The sequence below is a fragment of the Haliaeetus leucocephalus genome, unplaced genomic scaffold (genome assembly GCF_000737465.1).
Source record: "Haliaeetus leucocephalus isolate CR32 unplaced genomic scaffold, Haliaeetus_leucocephalus-4.0 Scaffold172, whole genome shotgun sequence".
NCBI lineage: Eukaryota > Metazoa > Chordata > Aves > Accipitriformes > Accipitridae > Haliaeetus > Haliaeetus leucocephalus.
In genome coordinates, this window is record NW_010972608.1 from 949,290 (window position 1) to 973,568 (window position 24,279).

A 24,279-nucleotide genomic window follows, 5' to 3' on the forward strand; every position below is an offset into this window, starting at 1 on the left:
TTTTATTATAAAAATACTAATTATTGGCTCACGAGAATTCTCATTATTTCAATGGAAGCAGACACAGCTCTAAAATTGGAATACTTCAGTCTTCAAAATCCTTCTGGGTGAAACGTGCCAATTGTGATTTTATATTGTATGTTGTGATTTTATCCTGCATGTTCTGCCTCATGATTTGAAATGTGAGACTGTCAGCAATTTATCTGTCCCCTCCAATTTGTTCCCCAAAGCCACATCATACCTTAGCACCTTCTTTTCCTGCAGCACCTGGGAGGCCTTGTTCACCTGGTGGACCAGGAGGACCTGGATGACCTCTTTCACCAATTGGGCCAGTCTCACCAGTAGGACCCTGAGCACAAAAATAAAACTTCAGTCATCTCAAGGTATTTAATGTCTTGGCGGGGGGGGAGGAACAACAGATTCTTAATATTCAGCTGTTATGAATAGCTGTTACAAAACAATATTACCATGGGTTAGCATACATTCCCCACCTTCCCTCCAGGCAAAGCTGACTTACTTACAAAATATCTTTGTCCTATAAAATAAATCTTGCATTGCATTCTGCCTGCAGACACGTCTGTACAGCTTTCAAAGAGTGAAATCCTGACCTTGCTCCTTAAGCAATGAAACTTTAAAACACAGCGTGTATCCACGTATGGGAGGAGATTACGAAAAGGACATGGGAGGGAAATCCATGTACTAAGCTTGTCTTGAAACACTGTCTGTACTGTTGTTTTTCCGAATCATATGAAATGGAAGGTAGAAGAGTTGAAAGATATCTCTTCAGATTCATTAGCAGAGAATTTTCACTGAGGGAATTATCTAAAAAATGCTCATGCAATCCAAATGCTCTATTTTGTTGCAAATAAGTAAGATTAGATCAAATGAAATGTTGACAGTTAATCTCTTCATAATCTAAAAGTGACTGAAATTTGGCCTCTGACAAGAAAGTCACATGTTCTTTCTAAACTATTTCATGGTAGAGAACTCTGCCTTCTTGACTTCTGTAAACCACCAACTTCATAATCACATGAAGAAAGCACACAAAAAAGGAAGTAGAAAGGTAACCCCAACATTTGCATATTTTGTGGAATCACTGATGAATACTAAGTACACATTTCTAAAATTGTTATGCGTAATTTGTTACAAAAGTTAATATAACTATCAGTCTAGTCCTTTTAATACAACAAAAGCAACTGCCTCAGCCATAATGTGACCATTAAACATTGGTCTTATGAAGTTAAGCATGAAATTAAATGATGTACCTGAGGGCCAACAACACCGCCAGGACCAGGAGGACCAGTTTTTCCTTGAAAACCCTGTGAAATAATTATAGAATACTGTGTTACCGAGTACAAGATATAGAAGAGCAAAATTAATGTCTGTGCTGAAGAGGAGAAAAAGAAATTCCATGTCACACATTCCTTCTCTTCAGGACATAAAAATGACGAATTCTTTTTTCCTCTGTATACTTAGAAGTGAAATACTGATTAATCTTTCTTATCTCTATCAGTTCCAATCTCTCCGAGGTGGTACAGGAGTAAAAATTCCAGTAAATTTTACAGATCTCTCTAGGTGAACTTGATTAGGTGAGTCTGAATGTGTAAATGATGCAGCTAAAAGACAGCTGAAAATACATTTTTACATATATACATTATGAATCATAACGCCAGACATATAAATGCTTTTTAAAGAAAGACACAGATGGTGGATTAAGTTGGAGGAGCATTAAAGATAAGGAGGAGGTTAGACAGAAAGAAAATGAAAAGAAACAGAGATTCAGTGAAGATGAATGTTATCTAGAGACGGTAAAAAAGGCAGCATGAGTGCCACAAAAAGAATGAAGTTAATGAGAAATTGATATGATGACAAAAACTGGGAAGGAGAGACTAGAATGGAAATGGTTTGGGGACAGTTTTTCAGAACACTGGCAAATTTTACAGAATTTTCATTTTCTAATCAGTAGCCCCAGAATTCTGTCCAAAATTAGCCAATAAGCTGAATGTGAAAACCTCACTTAATAGTAGCACTGTTTAATGTATCTTTGAAATGTGCTAAATTGTTTCTTTCAACTATTGGAAGTGTGTTGCTGCATAAAGTTAGGAGAGGGCGTTCACTGCTGCATCACAGGTAGGATTCCACATAGTATCCCCTGCCTAACAGCCTCTGTCTGCCTCCTACTCTGCTCACCTGTGTAACAACAAAGGTGTCATCTGGCCCACATTTCTTCCAAACATCGGGCCCTGCTCAGCATTCCTCTGGGCACAGTCTCATTGACAGTTGCCCCATTCCATCAGACACGGTTTAAGCTTTTTTTTACCTTCCTCAACCTGATTCTCTTCTTGCTGCCAGCCAGACGTTATCATGGTTCAGTTTGGTGCCTAACTGTTTACGCACTCTCTCTCAGACCTCTGAAATGATCCACATTAAAAACAAATACAAAAGTACCCCTTTGCTCTAGTGACTGAAAATCAGAACTGCTACAGATGGAATCATTCATGGGCCCCTTCCTTTACACAGTCAAAGCTTCTTCAGAAGCCTGTTGTAAGGAAAGACAAAGGAATGTTGAGTATTACCCATTTACTGAAGGTACCTTGAAAAGACCTGCTATTCCCAGGTTTACAGAATACATTGATGCTTTGCAGTATATTCAATGATTCTTGATGCTAATGATGATTTTACTACTCTGCTTTCTCTCTTATGTCACCAGCTTATCTATTCCTACAGATTCAGATTTGTAAAAGAAGCAATAAGCAAAGAAGATTTCAGCAGCAAATACCCAAGATGACCTGACATCCCATGGCTTCATCTACAATATTTAGTACTAAAAAATTTACGCTAATGTCTCATGTGTGTGTTTTTAAGTGCCTAATTAGCCTCCATTTTTTTTTGTTTTCTGTTAAAGACAATTTATTAAAACTGAGTTTACTGTAGTAAGAAGGTCCTTGATTAATTCTAATAGATGAAACAGCTAGTGTATTTCTATTTTATCCTTTCACATGCATGAAACACCAAATTCTTGCATAACCAGACAATCTAACAATCTCTGCAGATGATGCCTCCTGCCAATCTGAGATTGATATCACTGAGTGTATTGGGTCTGGCTGAGATGGAGTTAATACTCCCCACAGCAGCCCTCGTAGCACTGTGCTCTGCATCAGTAGCTAGAAAGGTGTTGATAGCACACCAGCGTTTTGGCTACAGCTGAGCAATGCTGGCACAGCATCAAGGCTGTCTCTCCAACATTTCTGCCCCCCCTCAATGGCAGGCTGGGGCAGGGCAAGATCTTGGGAGGGGGCATAACCAGGACAGCTGACCTAAACTAACAAAACATATTCCATACCATATGATGTCAGCTCAGATATAAAAGCTAAGTAAAGGGAGACGGAAGGGGGACATTTTTGTCTTCCGGAGCAACCACTACGCGTACTGAAGCCCTGCTTCCCAGGAAGTGGCCAGACATCACCTGCTGATGGGAAGTAGAGAATAACATCATTTGGGTTTTTTTTGCTGTTGCCCACAACCTTTGCTTTCACTTTATTAAACTGTCCTTATCTTGACCCACAAGCCTTTTGTTATATTTTCTCCCCCCTTGTCCAGCTGAGGAGGGGGAGTGATAGAGTGGCTTTGGTGGGCACCTGGCATCCAGCCAGGGTCAACCCACCACACTGAAATTGATAACCACTTCTACAGAGGAACTAGCTTAATACTGGTTTTCAGTACCTAGTTTATTCCTACATTTATATTCCAAATTATTTATCATGATATTACTGTTCCCATGTATAGAATTCCAGCAAACAATGACAGTTCTTCAAAGTGCATATGGCTTACTGGGCGAAAAAGCTGTAGCTTTTTCTCCACTAATACTTACCTCAGTTGCTGTCAACATATGCTTATTATTCCATAAGTAAGCTCCAGAGTGCAATCTGGGAATCTGGCTCTAATTTGTTAAGCCTGAGTATGTCTCTTAGCCTAATTCCCTAATTGCTGTAATGCCCACATGCGCGACTGAACTTTAATGAGATATACGCCTAAATAAAAAAGAATTCTTAAGACTCTGATTTACCAGTGAGTGCAATGAAAGTTTTCTGATTTATAAATTTTTAAAAAATCTGAAATGGAAATGTTCATCAGATAAAAAGTCAACAAGTCTACTTTTTGCTTTTTCTACAAAATCATATGCATGAGAACCCATGAGGGAAGAATATTTTAAAAACAGTTCTGGCCCAAGTACACATATACACAGGGCAGAAAACAATGCTAATGAAAAGCTGTATTTGCTCCTAAGTTACTCAAGTTTTATATCAGTTTAACCCTACTAAACCCAAAGGAGATGATACAAAATTAGAGAACCATAGTATTGATTGAACCCAGAGGGACCTGGTCCAAACATCACACAGTAGCAGTGTCCATAGTTTCATTGTATTTTGAATCTTTCATTTCTAGCCATGAGTGAAATCAAGAAATCATAGAATCATAGAATGGCTGAGGTTCGAAGGGGCCTCTGGAGGTTATTTGGTCCAACTGCCCTGCTCAAGCAGGGCCACTGAGACATGGTTGCCCAGGAGTATGTCCAGATGGCTTTTGAACATCTCCAAGGATGGAGGCTCTGCAACCTTTCTGGGTAATCTGTTCCAGCGCTCGGTCACCCTCACAGTGAAAAAGTGTTTCCTTGTATTGGGTTTGTGTGGCAAGGTTTTGGTAAGGGAGGGGAGGGGGGTTACAGGGGTGGGTTCTGTAAGAAGCTGCTAGAAGCTTCCCCTATGTCCGAGAGAGCCAATGCCAGCGGGCTCTAAGACAGACCTGCCACTGGCCAAGGCCGAGCCTATCAGTGATAGTGGTAGCACCTTTGTGATAACATATTTAAGAAGGAAAAAAAGTTGCAGGGCACATGGAAACAGCAGCCAGAGAGAGGAGTGAGAACATGTAACAGGAACAACCCTGCAGACACCAAGGTCAGTGAAGAAGGAGGGGGAGATGCTCCAGGTGCCAGAGCAGAGATTCCCCTGCAGCCCGTGGGGAAGACCACGGTGAGGCAGGCTGTCCCCCTGCAGGCCAGGGAGGTCCACGGTGGGGCAGATATCCACCTGCAGCCTGTGGAGGACCCCATGCTGGAGCAGGTGGATGTGCCTGAAAGAGGCTGTGACCCCGTGGGAAGCCCATGCTGGAGCAGGCTCCTGGCAGGACCTGTGGACCCTTGGAGAGAGGAGCCCACGCTGGAGGAGGTTTTCTGGCAGGACTTGTGACCCCATGGGGGACCCATGCTGGAGCAGTGTGCTCCTGAAGGACTGCACGCCATGGAAGGGACCCATGCTGGAGCAGTTCATGAAGAACTGCAGCCCGTGAAGAACTGCAGCCCGTGGGAAGGACCCACGTTGGAGAAGTTTGTGGAGGACTGTCTCCCGTGGGAGGGACCCCATGATGGAGCAGGGGAAGAGTGTGATGAGTCCTGCCCCTGAAGAGGATGAAGTGGCAGAGACAACGTGGGATGAATTGACTGTAACCCCATTCCCCATCCCCCTGTGCTGCTGTAGGGGGTAGGGAGAGAATCCGTGAGTGAAGCTGTGCCCGGGAAGAAGGGAGGGGTGGAGGGAAGGTGTTTTGAGATTTGGTTTTATTTCTCATTACCCTGCTCTGGTTGATTGGCAATAAATTAAGTTAATTTTCCCCAAGTTGAGTCTGGTTTGCCTGTGACAGTAATTGGTTGAGTGATCTCTCCCTGTCCTTATCTCAACCCACAAGTCCTTGGTTATATTTTCTCTCCCCTGTCCAGCTGGGGGGGCAGGGGCAGAGTGATAGAATGGCTTTGGTGGGCACCTGGCATCCAGCAAGGGTCAACCCACCACACTCATGTTCAGATGGAACCTCCTGTGTTTCAGTTCATGCCCACTGCCTCTTGTCCTGTCACTGGGCACCACTGAAAAGAGCCTGGCTCCATCTTCTTTACATGTTTCAGGTATTTATATACTTTGATAAGATTTGACCTAGGCCTTCTCTTCTCTAGGCTAAACAGTCCCAGCTCTATCAGTCTTCACTCATAGGAGAAATGCACCAGTCCCTTTATCATCTTAGTGGCCCTTTGCAGGCCCCTCTCCAGTAGCTCTCTGTCTCTTGTACTGAGGAGCCCAGAACTGGACACAATACTCCTGGTCTCACCAGGGCTGAACAGAAGGGAAAGATCACCCTACTGCAGCCCAGGATACTATTAGCATTCTTCACCGTAATGGCACATTACTGGCTCATGTTCAAATAAATAAGAATAAAGGGAAAATAGTAACTGTGCTTTTTCTTATCACACTAAAGAACAATTTTGAGCTTCCTGCATTTTAAACAATGATTCAAATTCATTTTATTGGTACACAAGACTAGTCTTTGCATCATTGCAAAGAAAAAGAACAAAGTAGTAGTCAATAATGTTTCTCTCACACACAAAAAAACCACTTCCGTTGCAAAGAATTACAATGCTACAGTACTAGCAGAAGAAAATACAGTTTTTCAGAATGATGTGTTACTCCAAGCTCTGTGCTACCCCTTCTAGTAGCAGAAGTGACTCAGCAGTCACTAACAGATTTCCAGTGAAGTTGGACCCCACAACACATTCTACATAGTGAGAAAATTTCTCTCTAAATTAATTTATGGCTTTTTCTAGCTCTGAAAAATCTGAGTAAGAATTTTATTTTATTTCAGTGTGTCCTGGTTTTGGCTGGAATAGAGTTAATTCTCTTCCTAGTAGCTCACATAGTGCTGTGTTTTGGATTTAGGATGAGAATAATGTTGATAGCACGCTGATGTTTTAGTTTTTGCTGGGTAGCGCATATCCTAAGTCAAGGACTTTTCAGTTTCCCATGCTCTACCAGTGAGGAGGTGCACAAAAAGCTGGGAGGGAGCACAGCCAGTACAGCTGACCTGAACTAGCTAAATGGATATTCCATAACATAGAACATCAGGATATAAACTGGGGGAGTCGTCTGGGAGAGGGGGGCACGGATCACTGCTCAGGGACTGGCTGGGCATCAGTCAGTGGGTGGGGAGCAATTGCATTGTGATCACTTGTCTTTCCTGGGTTTTATTTCTTTCTTTTCTTTTTGTTATCTTCCTTTTCATTATTATTATTATTATCATTATTGTTGTTGTTATTTTATTTCAATTATTAAACTGTTCTTATCTCAACCTGCGGGTTTTACTTTTTTTTCCTGATTTTTCCTCCCCATTCCACCAGCACTGGGGAGGAGTGAGCGAGTGGCTGCAGGGTGCTTAGTCACCAGCTGGGGTTGAACCATGATACAGTGGGATATGAGTAAGGTTTTGGCACTACAGAAGTAGAGAGGTTTTTTAAATAATTCCATTAAAACTGTTACATGTTAATTTCTTCATTTTGCTGCCAGAATTAACTCATTGTGATTCTTGGGAGGATTACATAGGATATAGTTTCAAAAGTTAAAGTTTTTTTCACAGGTTGAATCATTCCTGATCCTACTTTCCAAAGGCGTTGGCTTTTGAGTTTCCTAGCTGCTTACCATTAATAAGACTTTTTATTGTTATCTATGTTACATGGCATTCAGTGAGAAAAGAACCATAGAGTAATTGTGTGACAAATCTTTATTAAAATTGAGATCTGAGTATTAATTTCTGTTACTTCTATTGACTATTTAAGCTCATTGTGATGTTACTAACCAGGCATAGCAAAGAATAACCTCACTCTCGTAGCATGGAAACAAAACAAAGCTTTCTCATGCCTACCCTACCAACCATAAGAAAACTACAGTTATATAACCTCTTCATCCCAGCCTCTTCCCCTTTTCTCTGTTGTCTCTATTTCTTTAGTTTTGATCACACAACCATGACATTTGGAGGTTTACAACACTAACATAATAGAGTACATTTACTTACAGTCTCACCCCGCTGTCCTGGGTGCCCAGGCAAGCCATCTTTTCCAGGTGGCCCCTGAAATTGTAAAATACATAAATGAAAACATTTCTTAGCCATCCTTAGTTCTGAAAAAAGGTGTGCCGTTAGCTGTAAGAATCTGTGATCTCTTTGTTTTTTCTAGACCAGTATTCAGTACAGCTTAAATGCTCCTATATCAGCTAACTATGATTATAAAAATACATTTTCCTTGGGGTCCTCCCTGGTGTGTATTAGCAATTGCTTGGAGAGTGACTGTTAGGTTGTTAAGTGCATTCATGTTCAAAATGGATTTCTGTAAATTCAGAAATCATGGAAAGTCCCTATACTTACCTTCCATTTTTCTTTGCTTAATGACTCAGTTAACACAAAACTAAACATTACAGGAGTACTTGATGAAATTTCAGGTTTTGGCATTGGAAACAAAAATAACAAACGCATGGGTGAAAAAAATCACAGGTGGTTTGATGCTTTTGTACTTCCTCCACATGAGCAGAAACACACTGGAAGACCAGTATAACTAGTTCAGGCTGCAGCTCAAATGTGCTATTACTTCTATACATTTCTGCTATTAATGTCTCCTTCCTCTGAATTTTTTCCTCAATGAATCAGCTGTTAAAGGAAAATATACACCAGCAAAATAATATTTTGCCTAAACTCAGTCTGTCACTGGACATTTCAATCAGCATACTAGAAAATTTGCAGTTTAGTATATTACGCTGAATGTCATATGAGCTGCAGCAATGATCATTTCAAATATGTGAGTTCTTGTCTTAGCCTTGAAGCTCAATAAGCATATTTGTAATCCATCCCTTAAATAAATCTTTAAATATTTTTTTCAGAAACACTTTATGAAAAAAAAACATTCCTGTTGTTGCACATACTTAATTAAAAAGATACTTACTGGAGGTCCCTTTGGTCCGGGGAATCCGACAGGTCCCTGAGGCCCTTGTGGTCCCTAGTATAAAGGCAACCAAACAAGTAAAATTTTACTCTAACTGCCATGACACTGGACTGAAAAGTTTGTTTCAATTATAAAATATATGAGCTTCAGTTATAAAATATATGAACTCTGTAGATAATGTCTGCTTATAAGTATAAAGCCTCAGCTCCACTACCATAAATATTGGTAGTAACAATTCACATGCATAGACATTGGAGGGGATTTCCTGAAAGCAATACTGCCTGTGTCGGAATGCAGTAAGAAAAAAGAAAAACTATTTATATAAAGTATGTCTGTGTCTGACCCCTGAAACTGCGCATAATAAAGTAGGAATTAACTGTGAGTAAGAAACATTGTTTTCTATGTTGCATAAAACATAGGAATTAATTAATAGTCTGGTGGTCTTTTTAACTTTCAGTCCAACATTCATCTTTGGTAGTTCTTACACTCTGACAATATTTCAAGCCAGTACAACAGTACAAACTTCCAAATAGACTAAGTTTTCCAGAGTTACCAGGGACTCAATACAACATTCTTGCTATCATGTAAAATAGTTGAGATAGCTGTAAAAAACCCCATGATGCATGAACATTTTATTTATATAGCTCTGTACATACACATATATATGGAGAGAGAAAATTTTCATGCAGCACGGTTTTACAAATTTAGTTAGATGATCATGTGAGTTAGTGCATTGTGTATGTACATGTACAAATATATACATATACATGTGTACATATATGTATGTCCACATGCATCTGTACACATAGACATTTACACAAAGTACTAGCTTACATGACTGTTTCTAAAGTTGTCACCAAATAAAACAGGGGCCAGCTTTTAAAATTTATTGCTGATATGCTGACTACGTCAGCTTATTAAAAGAATTTGTCCTGTTTAGTTTTTAGTGTGCTAAGTCAAAGAGTAGCAACCTGAAAAACCTTATTTATTCTACATGGTCCCATAGCAGAGCCATGTACCCTAGTCATATAGCGCAAGACTTTATCCTATTCTACTTGGTATATGATGTGTAGTTTTGCTGAGACATCAGCTGTCAAAATATGTTAGAAATGTTGGTTTGATGTGAAAGACTTGAAGCAGGAGGCCATATCTCCCAAATTAAGCTACCCCTTTGCTCCTCTGACAAAGTACCAACTGCTTCCAAGTTCCATAAGCCTCATTCAACAGAGCCCAGGCTCACTTCCAGAGCATGGCTGCCTCCTGCAGTAGGCAAAGCAGTGTGCAAATGTAGCTGTGGGAGAGGATCCCTTGTGCACAGCCTGGGAGAATATGCCCTTAAGTGACTCTTATTCCAGAGTAGACCTTGGTTATACTGTAATACTAAATCTGAGTCAACTAAGAAGTGCTAGGCAAAGGAAGAAATCTTTGTGATCTTACTGCACTATCCGTCATTTTTATTTTCTTTTCCAAAACAGGTGTGAGGTTATCTCTGAAACCTCCATAACACACGAATATGTTCCATATAAGGATTTAGGTTTTTTTTAATTCTGCTGTCTCTGTCAACAAATGACCTTTCCTCATTTGCTTCTGGGTATAACATAAAGCATAAAGTCTCCAAAAAAATGAAGGAGCTTTACAGAGGAAAACTATTAAAATTGACTCAGCTACTGTACAAAATATATGAAAGAAATTGGGCCCTCTCAGGAAATGGGTTATAAGAGCACAACTCAAAGCTTTACTGTTAGTTGCACCTTCTTTCTCATAAATTCCCACTGTACTTTAATCCTCATGTCTTGAGGCTTTTTAAGGAAAGAAGATATTCATTTTTTTTATTCACGATATGGCTTGCAGATTTTAAGGCACTGGACTGATGGATTGTGAGAAAAAGCACTAGAATACTAGCAGCATGTTATCAAAATTACATTTTCTTTTTGTCATTAAATTTCATTTTAACAGTAGCTACACAGGACAGATTATTTAATGTTTGCATGTCTGGTACCTGAAAAAGTCTCAACGGAGTAGAAATGACAGTTTTATTTTTTGACTGACATTCACCCCTATTGGGAAGCAAATAGATACCTCACACTTATATTACACAAGTAATATGAGATGTGGTGCTCTGAGATTCTTCATTTCTTTGCTCTAATCAATTTCTCTCCAGGGATGCCTTCATCTTGGATTGATCTGCTCATTGTTTTCAGCCCCCCACAGCTTCTCTTCCTCGTAACCTCTTGGAGCTGCCAGCAAACTCCTCCTTCACGAGGCTCTGCTATTCAACTTTTGCGAGTCTGCCTCTGATGTTCCTCCTCGGTGTAAAACAACCTACAGTTCCTTTCTTGGACTATGCCTAGTTCTTTACATCCAACATCCTAGTTAACTCATTCCTCTCTTGAATCCCAGCTTCCTGCCCCTGTGTCTCTCTTACTTGCCATGTCATTCCTGTTTCACTCAAACTTTCCACTTATTCCTGCTGTCCATGTTCCACTTAGTACATTGTCTTTTGCTTGATATTAAGGTACTTCCAACTTCTTACTGCAGCCTTCCTTGGAGTGCTGCCTTCCATACGTACTGGCTACAGTCTAGTCCTCCAGTCCTCAACTTTCCCTCTGTTCTATCCTACTTCTCCTCTTTACTGCAAGAACCACTCTCCTGCTCCACTAACCAGTCTCTTGGAAAGTTAAGTAATATTCTGCTTCAGGAATGAAAGAGCTAAAATGATGTGTATGAAAGGTTTTTAGTAAACTAAACCTTTTGTTTCCAGTGTAGTTGATAGTAATTTTTTTGGCATATGCTTTAATGACTTTCAGTCAAAAGGAAAGGAAGCCTTTTCTTAAGCCGAAAAATGTCGCATTAGATATGCAGGTATGTGCATTCCTTTGCATGTTTATAGGAGACAGATGGTTATTAATACGGTACTTGCAACTGCTAAGGATAAACCAAACAAAATTAACCTTAATTGATTTCTGCAGACACACAAACTGAAAATTTGAGATTTCTAGAACACACTCACGCTATGCTCTTGTTATTAGCTTTATGGATGTCCTTATCTCCAGTAATCAACTCAATCAAACCATGTGGTCTGATCCTATGGCCTTTTTCTTTTTCAGTTTGCTTAGTCATTCCAGCAAAACCAGTTTGCTGTTGTTCTGCCAGGATTGTTACACCAAGTGTGCATGTATTCAGGAAGGAAATAGTGTAACAAAGCAACATTATGGAGCAGGGGAAAATGCAGAGGGAGCTCCCTCCTGAAGAGTAAGACTTCTGGAGATCACTGGGACTTGGGGGTGGGTACTGGGAAAGGATTTATAGATTCTCTACATGAAAAAGGTTTGCAGTTTAATGAAATATGACTACAAAAGAAAAGTTTCCTAAGCTTTGCAAAAATACTTTGGCAGAGAGCATGTCCGCTTAAACTATCTGAGTTGGTTTTCAAGTGCTGCTATTACAAATCTGATTTATTAATATTGTTTTTCTATATACTGCTGTGTAATGGACTGAATGTATATTGGATTTGTGTATTGATTGGTAAGATAATAGCAAGCAGAAAATTTTATTTTAGCAAGCACAATAGGATTTCTCAATCATGCAGAAAGGTTGAAGGGAATTCTTAGCTGATCAGAATGAAAAAAATCAGCTGCTTCAACAAAGAAGCTTCTGAAGGTGACTTGACTGATTTGCAAATCCAATAAACAAGCAGTAAGCTGCAGTAAATGGGGAATTCTTAAGAGCATAAGCTGGTAAGTACAACTGTAATTTACACAGTAATTTACACGGATATATACAAAGCGCATGGATATAATACAAAGTGTGTATGTATTCTTTGTGTTCTTTATGCACAGAACTGAGCTACAGATCGGAGAAGCTTTCTGCAAACTTCAGCTACTCCATTCATAACTTTGTGAAAAGCATCACTGGAATTGAGGTTTTGTTCATTCTGGTTACTCTGGACAAAGAAGGGCAAAGACATGAGAGGGAGAACTAAAAATAAAACAACCCTCCCACCCTCAAATCACACTCCTACATAGTGGGAAAAACAACATTACATAAATAGCATTCACATACCCTTTCACCTGGTGGGCCAGGAGGACCATCATTGCCTGCAGTACCCTAGAAAGGGAAGACAACAAGTTCAAAGATTAGACCTCTATTTTATTTAAAAGAAACAGCCTGCAGCCAATCTATACAGTGTGCTTGACAATTACCTTTGGACCTGGTTTGCCAGTGGGACCTCTGGGACCTCTTGAGCCTCTTGGACCCTGTCAATTTAACATAGATGCACTTGATGATAATTATTGGATACTATAATAAAACTGAATAATTCTTCACAGTATAGTGGAGGTAATTAATCTAGGAAAGCCTCTAAACTGCAAAGCAAAAGTACATACTGTTGGTCCTCGCTGCCCTCTGGGGCCTGGTTTGCCATGTAATCCCTGTAGAGAAAAGTTCACAGAAATCATCTTAGCAGACACTGTATTTGTGAGATAAAGGTTTTTTACTGAACTGGAGGCAGAACGCAACCCCCTTAAGTTTAAATGTTATTTTATCTTTAAGTATCTACTTTGCATTTAAATTTACAGAATCATGGTCCTTGATAAAATTGATTATCTTTCTGAGTTCACTGGGACTTCTAGCTAAATGCACTAAATTTGCCTCAGAGTCAGATTCTGTCACAGGCATTAGAACATCTTAAACTACGTTAAAATAGTAGTGAAGAAGTTGCACAACAAGCAGAGTCCCTCTGCAGTAGTTTAAAGGACTTGGCATCTTTTCCAATGTAATAATAGCCTTGAAGAAAAAGTCCCCAGGTTCCTATGGACAGTTCCACAGGTTAACAGAGAAAAGAAAGGGCAAGCCTCTCTTTTTTTTATAACAGAAATAGGGACTGTAGTACCTAGCAGGATTCTGCACACTTGCACAGAGATACAGAACTTGCCAGAATACTAGCCCTTAATTTTTTTCTTCAATATATCTCCTAATCATACTCAACAGATTTCTTTCCTTAGACTCTGCATTAGTATTGCATTCTAATACAAAGAAGCTTAAAATTCAAGAGAGTAGAAAAAGAAACCCAATGACTGGTACTTTCTAATCTCTGAGGTAAACACAACAGCAACAGATATCAGCAGAGATTTTTTAGCGTAAGGCTTGCTTTCATTGGAAACCAATTAAATGCACACACCTGTTTTCTTGAGGGTTTTCTTGTGTCTTTTTTTTAATGTTAATTTTATTTCACTTATCAAAAAAAATTATGTGTTGTTCTTAAAATGCTACACAGCTTGTGAACTTCTCAGGGACAATGACTGTCTTTTCTAGTACCAGTATGCGACGTAGCAGAAAACACAATGATATCCCTTTAGGCAAGATTAATAATAATACCTGATTCACATTATAAAACTAGCAGTTATTGTCTGATTGATGATCAGCATAATACTTAAGTATACATGCAGTTTGATGGTATTAATTATGTGGTTAGTACTCTAGCTGAATTGAAAGCTTTATGAAGGCCTAATAATGGATCGATAGAATTAGATTTTCATAATTTTAAGTCTGCTCTTCAGTGTTATCATTTTGCTTGGTTTTTTTAATCTGACATCTTTATTAGCAGTCATGTCTCATTTTTCCCAACAAGGATGAACTGAACATTGTCTTATTGCTTGTGTCTGTCCATAACAACGTACTTTATCTTAGCTAAAATAATACAAGAACAATTTAAACCATACATAAGCAACACAAATGCAATTGGATTTCATATATTTCATCCTAAAATCATGAATTTCTGCTTGTTTTCATGCTGCAAATTAAAATGGATTCTTAAGAACAATGATATACATTACTTCAGTTTGACTTTACGTTGCTATCATCTATGAATTCAGACTCATGCTCTTAATTTCATCATCTTTCTAACAACACGTTCTGCTATGTTCAATTGAGCTTTAGAGATAACAGCACAGTGACCTTCTTTCTAACCTATGTTTCATTTTTATAGTTTGAAGAATATGCATAACAGATTTTCCCTCACCTCCTTCAAGTAAACAAAGCAGCAAAACCTGTCATTTTACATCTATTTTTTAATGTATGTAATAGTACATGTTCTTCATCTTGTCTGATATATTTTGCATTTTCGAAGCTCAGCCTATGAAAAAGCTTGTGGCAAATCAGAATACTTATGAAATACAAGTTGAATTTCCTTGAGGGTAAATTGCATGGTAGCAGGGTAATTCATGGGATACAGGAAAATAGTCCTTGCCAACCCACTCAGCTATACTGTCAAAAAATATGCTTCATCAAAGGTGGTTTCTTTTCTCTTTTTCAAATATATAATTATGTTAGCATACACAGTGAAAAAGTGTCCAAGTTCCTGTATATTTAGATTAATACCTTAAAGAATGAGAACTAGTGTCTCAGTATGCCCTGTTTTACATAATTGTAGAGGTTCATTTTAAGTGTGAAAAGCCAGTTTTTATAGTTCTTTAGATAGTAGCTTGTATCCTTAGGTTTCAGTGACTTCCCATAGCACTGAGTTCCAAAACTTAATTGAGTGTCATGCAAGCATGAATTATCATACCCTTGCACCTTTCTCTCCATTGGCACCTGGAAATCCTGGGAAACCAGTTGATCCCTATGTAAGAAATCAATGCAAATATCAGAGAATATCAATAGCAAAGCAGTAGTATAGTCAACATTTAATTTAGATGTAAAGCACACCTCCAAAGTCATGTACATTGTACACGTCAAACTTGCAAGCATGACAGCTCTGATGAACAGCTGTAAATTAACTTACCATAATTCCTCAAGTCCAGAATGCATTAAAAAAATCAATGTATAGAATGGACATTATTTGTTGTTTTATTAAAGTATTCATTAAATCTGCACCATTTTGAAAAGTAGGAAAGAAATTATCAGTAACAGCCCAGTAGAAACAACTGTTTCATAATGAAGAGGAACAAACAAGGCCTTGTTAGCACACAGTATAATAATTCTTTTACAAAATAACTTCATTCAAAATAATTGTGAGGTATTGCCACATCTGAACAGTGTTGTGGTCCTCTACTTACTTTACTGAGCTGTAAATTACTTCAGGTGCTTTATTGACTGTAAGCTGACCACTGGCCAGTTTAATTTAACTGATACATGCAATTCGTACATGTGCTTATATGCTAATCTCATAAGCAGAATTTATGAGGAGATTATCTGACTTAAAACCACTTCCAGGCAACTTTGTTTTCTCCTTTTTTCTCCCCTTTCCTTCTGCTAACTGCCCAGTCTATTCTGAACGGTACTATTTTCTTTATTTCTGGTATATAGGTCCAGAGGGACAGCAGACTTGTTACCTGTGAAGGTGTTAATTTGTCATAAGGGACTTGGGGTCAAAGAGGTGACAGACTTAATAAAATATACTTTTAAGTGTCTGGAGATGAAAATCAAAGCAGTGTTTGGTTTGGTCAGCCAATAAAACCACTGGCAAGACTCCCTGCTGTGATAATGCATCTCTATCTGTGCAGCTTGCTATTAGTATTTTAGTGGCAAATAAAAAGCATATAACAAAAACTTAAAATAGAATTTCTTCGTGCTCTTTTTTGAAAAGTCAATAAGTATTTTTTCCTTTTTTTGTCTTGTTCTTACTTATGTTTTCCCTTTAATGATTCTTGTTTTACACAATCATTCCAATTATCCATTAATGACTTAGGGGCAGTATAAGTTCACTGACACTGATTCTAATGAAACCCTGACTGATATTCACTGGTGGGAGAAAAGTAAGAGATTTTCTTTTCTTTCTTCCTTTGTTCCTTTCTTTTTTAATTCCTTTTAAATTCTTCACCAGTTATAACTTAAAATGTGAATAAAACTGTGAAAATTCTACTCTTTGAAGCCCGAGCATGTTCTTCATAATTAAAAGGCCAGAGGAAAAAACAATCTCTAATGATTGGGTATTAATAGGCATGACTTGGTTGTAAGTATCTTGTATATACGGTACTTTTTGCAATTGTGTTAATCAAGAGGGACTGAACAGGATTAAAAAACATGGTGAAAATTATCAGATAATGGCAGTACTCTGAGAACAATTCTTAGAAGAAAAATAATGAAAAGCAAGTAAGCAACAACAAAAAGAATGCTGTGAACCTTCTTGACAATAGTGGCAAAAGATTTCTTATTTGCTTTACACAGCTAATATGTTTTTCTGCTGCTTCTTTTTTTTCTCCCTCCCTTATGTTAATTTGAACTGGACTGTGAATTCAAAACAAGTCTATAGTGAGTTGATGTATTGTAGCTGTCATCACTCTTTCTTGGAAGTTTAAGCAACAAATTAGAAGGGCAAACAGTGAATGCAGCTTGAGAACTATTTTCAATTTTAGTATGATAAAAATTTAATGTAATGAAATTCTTCATCAAGTCTTTGCTGAAAAAAGAATCAACTTTTATTTGAAGTGTTACATCATTTTTGTTCTTAGAACTGAATATTGTAAGACCTCTTTGATCTTAGACTTTTCAAAAGACAGTTCTAAAGGAGAACAAAAAGAGAGACTGAAATCTCAGACATATGAGTTAAGAAACAGAAGCAAAACCCCATGTCTCTCAAGGTGAATAGTTTTCATGCATACTTTCCAGAGACGGTTTTGATATTTTTCACTAACACAGAGTGTTCAATGAATAAGCATTCTTCGGATAGTTCATTCACTTGACTGAAAAGGGCCAAAGTATAGGCCAGAGTCAGAAAAACACTTTGCTTAGCCAGCCAGGAAGTTTTATTTCTTCCAAAAAAGCATAATTTCAAATTTGAAAATAAAAATAGATCTCAAAGTAGAGCAAAGTTGAGGATTTTACTGCAGGTTGATTGTTCATTTGTGTAGAAGGGGTAAGGGATTCTTTTACTTGTGAAATTTCCCTAGATGACTCATCTTTGAGACAGTCTGGAGATGCAATGTCTCCCTAATGGCCTCCTCTACACTGGGAAATGTCTGTAAAATTATTTTTCTTTCTTGCTAATCTCAGAAAAGAGAACTTGCAATTAATTTAGTGTGCCCATTTCCTAAAGCTGTGTTTGGATGGCCTTTTTAAAAATAAGTTTCATAAAAATGTTTTGAAAACATAACCCTTCACTTAAACCGGAAGCCACCTATATGGTTTTCTTTGCAATCAAAACATAAATATTAACTGAAGGATAGATGTAGGCACATAAATCAACTAAGGGTTGGGTTTTGTCAGGTTTGTCTTAACAGAAGCAAAAGGAAAACATGATGACAATTGTAAATTATATGTTTCAAAGAAATATGGCTTATTCTATGGAAGAAGCAGTAATGACACAAATGGAATCCTCGTACCACATGGAAAATTCCCATCACTATCAGCATCCATTTAGCAGTCAATATAGTGCTCATTGTCTTTCAAGCATATCAGCAGTTCCTTTGTTTTCAAATGGCAGTCTGCTGCTTGCATGAAAACACAACTCATGAGAGGATGGCAAAGGTTTGAGGGCAGTATAGTTAAGAATAGGAAAGACAGTGCTCCTTAAAGAGCCTGCCTTAGGGAATCCAACGTTTTTAAAGATTTTACTTCAGAACATGATTGTCAAGAAAGAAAAAGTGAAAAATGGACCTTGCTTTGATGCCCACACTCTGCTTCCCCAAACACACTAATAAAATAACTGCCATTGCGACTAATGTCAAAGCACAAGATATACAGCTCATTTACAGCTCACCTTCGGGCCTTGTCTTCCTGGATATCCTGGCAATCCAGGTACACCAAGCTTACCCTGCAATAAGAAGGCAGTGTTAAATTTTATTTTATCCTCCTTAGTGGTTCAGCAAACTTTTATAGAAAACACTTTTTCCACAACTTAGTGATGATACTTCATGGAATATAATATTCAATTAAATCAATTTCTCATTTTTACTATTAATCACCAGTGGGCTTAGTTCCCCAAACTTGAATAAAAATCCCACTCTAAAGAATGAGTTCAGCAAAGCCAATACCTGAGTGTCTTCTATTTTTCCCCATGAAGTGCTGTGTACTGATGTGGGGCTGAGGTCATTAAACTATTAATATTCTCTAAGAAATCAGGGTGTTAATGGGTTTAAGTGAGAAGAAATAGTTTCTAATTTATACTGTGTGATGCCTACTTTGTTTTCCACAGATTCTTCATTGACAAGCATTTGAAGAATCAATTATTTTCCTGAATAGTTCTAAACTGTTTGAGACTATGACACATCATACCCAACTGACTATTTGCTGACAACAGTTTTGTCAACAAATATTACTAATTTGCTACGTTAAGAAAGGACAACAGGATGAACAGTCTGACCAACACTGACATTCACCATTCCTAGAAAATAAATACAGTACCCTATGCCATTGAGTTGGACTCTTCAGACCTCTAGAGGATGAGTGATGGTTTGCTACTTTCAAAGGCAAGGGAAAGCAGTTTCAGTTTTTGAAAGATGGGAACTCTGGGGAAGAATTTGTGTATTTGCCTATGTTCCAGTCTATCACATTTTGGAGAAGATCTCAATGAAAAAGGTATGATTATACAATATAATATGGTACTCTGCAGTAAACTTAGATAATGAAAAAGAGGAAGGAGAGACCTGTATGGGAAAGGAAATCTGCCAAAATAAACATTATTCGTAAAAAATGCAGCACATGAACAAAGATGTTGTGTATTATCATATTCATGTAAGTGCATGTGACTGGCTGAGACATTATTAAAGAAGAATTCTTCGATTTATGAAAATAATTATAATGCTGCCAGTTATGTGCCACACTGAAACAAGCTGCACGCATTACAATGATTGAAATGTTTTGCAGCATGACAGTGCATCAAATTCTTGCCAAATTCAGTGAAAGTTTTGTCCCTAATTTTATGATTAAGCAAGCCCAGTTGCCTATGTTTCGAGTGTGGATTCAGGTGTTTTTTTGATTATAAGCTCTTTTCTGATATGTTCCTCAATTGTTTTGGCACCATACTTAGCATTTCCTTTACTAAGCAAATCCAGGCCTAGACCTACTTGGGAAAGAGAGTTTTCTTATCACAAGATCAGGTGGATGTAGAGAATAAGAGACTACTCTAGTACTTTCATTACTATGGAAGAATAGTACCTTTGCATTAAATAAGTCATAGGAATGACAAAGGAATAGGACATTGATAACTGGTCTTACAGACACTTCCCTAATATTGTGGGGAGATCTAAGAGTTCACAAAGATTATTCTAGTCTTTGCACTAAAATAAACATCACAGGACCAACATCATAGAATTCTTCGCTGACCCACTCTGTTCTGGCCAAGTATCCACAGAATATTCACAGATGCTTGACTTTCAACAGGTAAGAAAAGGTATAAAAATTTGTAGAAAAGGGAAAACTTTGGGTCTAAAATTCCAAGCCCAGCTAACAGTGTTATCAACACCAATAATTTTTTCAAATATCTTCTGATATTTAGGGCTTCAGATTCTGGACTTGTGAGACCATGAGAGTCCCATATATGTCATAGTGAAGAAGAAATGCTTGAAAACATGAACCTATATTCACATTGAGCAATGTGAATAAGAATTAGAAATAACTCAAATTCATATTTAAAAACTAACAACTATAAAACAAAGTTTGTTTTGGCTTGGTTTGGTTCACTTTGTTTTTTTACTTAGGTTATAAAGACTTGAGAAAGATGGACTACTTTGTAGATGTCGTCTGTCAATTAATTGTTCTGCAGTTATCATGATAACAATTTTTGTAAGATCCCTAATATTCTTACATTTTTGTCAGGTCAGCAATACTGAAAACAACCATTGCCATGAAACATACAGTTCTTTCTGGAGAATACAAATATATTGTGGGTGAAGATTATATGACCCTTATTATACCAGATTTTTTTGCTGATCTAGTTAAAACTGAGCACACTGGCTTTCTGGTGTGAACTCAGCTTGCATTCATGTAGGACAATAGTTTTGAGAGGTTTTTTTTATATGTTCTTTGATTCATGACCTAATGAATCAATTCAATGATCTAATAGCTGGTATCTTGCAAATTTGTGGAGAACATTAATTCATAAATAATTCCCAATAGTGAAGTAAACCTGAGAATAAACCTTTTTTTGTAATGAATGGTTTTGGATATATACTTTTCTAAGAGTTTATGAATGACATTATGCTCAAATTTTAACCCTAACATCTTTCTGAAGTTCTACTAATGATGTACTTGCAAAAAGTAGCAACTTTTGATGAAAAGAGAGTTTGTTCCCAAGTTTGCTGAATACATTTTTTCTTCCTGGCAAAACTCTTAGCTGTGAACCTTGTTACGTTTTTAGTAGTACCACATACTTATTAAGAATTCAATGTATATTTCGAAGACTGTATATAGATAAAAAGACAGATAGAATAATTAATCATGCTGTCAGATGGTATGTTGCTGGAAAATACTGTTCCTATTTCAAAGACAGTGAAACTAAGAAAGAAATATAAAATGCACCTTCTGTCCTATTCTTTTCAAGGCAGAACTAGCATTAAAGCCACAGTTCACCAAAAAATGTGAAGGGAAATACTTTCATCAGCATCTTCTCACTTTAGTGAAATATAGTATACCCATTTCTGAACTATAATTTTTATTTTATTTTCTCATTCTTTCCCAGTTATCCAAAATGCCACTGCTGAAATCACATTTCTTTTCTGATGCTGTCACCCAGTGAACTATGGTACCTGCACAGGCATTCCTCAGCCTCCTTTCCTCCTCTGTATCAATCTCAGGGTTTTTTTGTTGAGGTCAGGATTCTACAGAGATTCTACAGAGATTTGTGCTTATCTTTGTGCTTGTTCTCTCCTGTATTTCATGTCACCATCCTTTTCTTCAGTCCTCCCTTTTAACAGCACCTTTCACTTTTGCTAACCCTATTTTGGATATTTATTAGGGATATGTCTTCTGTTTAAAAAATCTTCATGTCACAGTTTGTCATAATATGACTGAATATTAATTCAATCTCCAGCAGCACCTTTATCCTCCTTTGTGCCCAACTATTTTCTTTGCATCATATTTTCCTTAGCTGGCATTCACTGCATGTAATTTGGGATAAGAATTTAGCTGCCTTATGTGCCGATGAAGAACTATAATGCCTTTTTGTATACTTACAAAATAATGATTCCCACTACTTGTTCAAAGGTGAACTCCAGTGGTCTGCTGTAGTAGTGTCTCATAAAAGCTACTGTTAAGTAGCTAAAGATTTTGCAGATCTAAAGGCTTGTTTTTTTAGTGATGAAGGTCATGGGCTCCATCTATGTTATGAGGCAATGACATGTTTATGTTGATATCTGGCTACTAACCTTTTCCCCAGCTGGACCAGCAGCGCCCGGATCCCCAGATGGACCTGCTCGACCTTTTGGACCTTCTGGACCATCTTCTCCTCGTGGACCCGGCTGACCAATTTCTCCCTAAAATACACCACCTTATAAATATGGAACAATAGCCTTTGTCCATATATTAGAGAGACTACCTACAATTACTTGAAAATAAGTTTTCTGTAAATGTAAATAGAGATTAGAATCATAGAATCATGGAATCATATAATCATAGAATGGTTTGGGTTGGAAGGGACCTTTAAAGGTCATCTATTCCAAACCCCCTGCAATGCACAGGGACATCTTTAACTACATCAGGTGGCTCAAAGCCCCATCCAATTTCCAATTAGGAAAATACCACTGCTTATGTTCATTATCTAAATGCAAATACATATAAATTAGGCACTGAATATTACTGTCACAAAGTGTAAGAGCCCAGTTGCCTTGCCTGAAGAGAGCTGCATTTGGAAACTGTGTATTCTCATTCTTCCTTCTGTAAATTCTTGTGAAGGCACTCTGACAGTCCATAGAAAGAAAAATGTCTGTACCTAAGTACTTATATGGATACCATCTTCACAGTTATTTACGTATACAGGCAACAGATACAGGCCAGGAGCCTCTTGTGATAAGTTTTTTTAGAACCTCCACACTTCTTATGAAAGGAAGTAAGCTCCCATTGGGCTAAATAAACAACATTCTGGCAGAGATTTGCAAGATGCTAGGTTGAAATCGAAACGTCTTAATCCTGGATAATTTTCCTCAGGCAAATACTGGGGATCTTGGAATCTGGAAGAGGAGATTCCCTAGAAAGAAGCTTAATGAAAAGGATATCCAAGACTGACATTCTCTACCCATTTATAACTGTGCCGTTGTTGATTCACAAGAACCAAATCTCTGGCTCAAATCTGTGAACGCACAAGGAACAGAAATAATTTAAGCTAGTAGTTTTTATTTAAGTTTTCGTTTAAATTTATTTGTTCACTTCAGTGATTATTTCAAAATAATAACACTTAAGCTTTTTAAGAACATATGGCCTATGATAAATGCTTACCCGGTCACCTTTAAGGCCCATGTCACCTTTAAATCCTGGAAAACCGTCTTCACCCTAAAAAAGGCAGAAATGCATGTAACGAATTCTAGTAATAGAGAGGATTTTTTTTTTCTGCAGATGGAATAAGAAAATACATACACTACATTAAAATAATTTGCATAGATAAAGTGAGAACTTCAGACACCAGAAAATCTAACAAGGCTATTGCTATTTTAGAGAAAGTATATCAGTGCACTATACAAAATTATTTTTGTCAAAATGAACTGAAAGTTCCTAATAACAGCTGTTTAAAGCTGTTTAAAATCTGTTTAGAGACAATGTAATCTTTCTGTTTTATTATGAATTATCTTGCAAAGTCCTTTCTTAATTCATAAACTTTTTTTGATTATCACTCTTTTTAATAAGGTCATCTATTCAATTACCTTATTCAGTGTTGTTCTTTTTGATAGCAGAACCTTCCTTTTAACTAATTTTTCTTTTAAATTAGTGTCTATAGTACCATGAAAGGAATAAAAAAATTGGCTGGTTGTGACATCTTAATAAAATAAAAAAAAAGACATATTAATGTTCATAACCCAAAAGAAGCAGTCATCCCTATATAGTAGTTCGATGTCTGGCAATACTCAGCCCTGCCTACTCTCATTGGCTGACATGATTGAAAGAAAGTAGAAAACAACCAATGGACATTAAGATTGAATCCATATACAGTGGCAAAACAGGTGCACATTATTGTTATTCCTAGTGAGAATTACTTATTTACTGCCTAGTAAATTCTGGCAGAGAATTACTGCGAGCATTTTAATAAGTCTCCATGGTGAAGTACAAGCAGACAGTACTCAGACACATTTCATTTACACCTGTATGATTTAGTTCAGAAACAAACAGAAATCTCCAGAGTTGTTCAGTGGAGTTGTTCATGACTTGCTCTAGCATAACTGATCAGCTTTTGGTTCCTGCTTTCTTCAACTAACTCATCATACATCTACTGTTCCAATATCCAGACAACAAAGATTATTGACTGCATTTCTATCTGATGCTTAGTTATATCCTGGAGCAAAGGTCTTTGTGATGAATAAGCACATAGTAAAATGTTTTACTATGAT

General features: G+C 37.5%; 1 protein-coding gene across 1 annotated transcript in view; it reads right to left on the reverse strand.

Annotated features, from left to right (window-relative positions):
* The window catches only part of COL11A1 (collagen, type XI, alpha 1), a 163,784-nt gene that overhangs the window by 53,327 nt on the left and 86,178 nt on the right, over positions 1-24,279 (reverse strand). The window contains exons 29-39 of the mRNA XM_010563636.1: positions 23,177-23,230; positions 22,111-22,218; positions 18,507-18,560; positions 15,375-15,428; positions 13,195-13,239; positions 13,012-13,065; positions 12,872-12,916; positions 8,810-8,863; positions 7,891-7,944; positions 1,266-1,319; positions 242-349 (exon numbers count right to left, since the gene is read on the reverse strand). Coding sequence (XP_010561938.1) covers positions 242-349; positions 1,266-1,319; positions 7,891-7,944; positions 8,810-8,863; positions 12,872-12,916; positions 13,012-13,065; positions 13,195-13,239; positions 15,375-15,428; positions 18,507-18,560; positions 22,111-22,218; positions 23,177-23,230 — 684 coding nt within the window. The remainder of the gene's footprint in view (positions 1-241; positions 350-1,265; positions 1,320-7,890; positions 7,945-8,809; positions 8,864-12,871; positions 12,917-13,011; positions 13,066-13,194; positions 13,240-15,374; positions 15,429-18,506; positions 18,561-22,110; positions 22,219-23,176; positions 23,231-24,279) is intronic.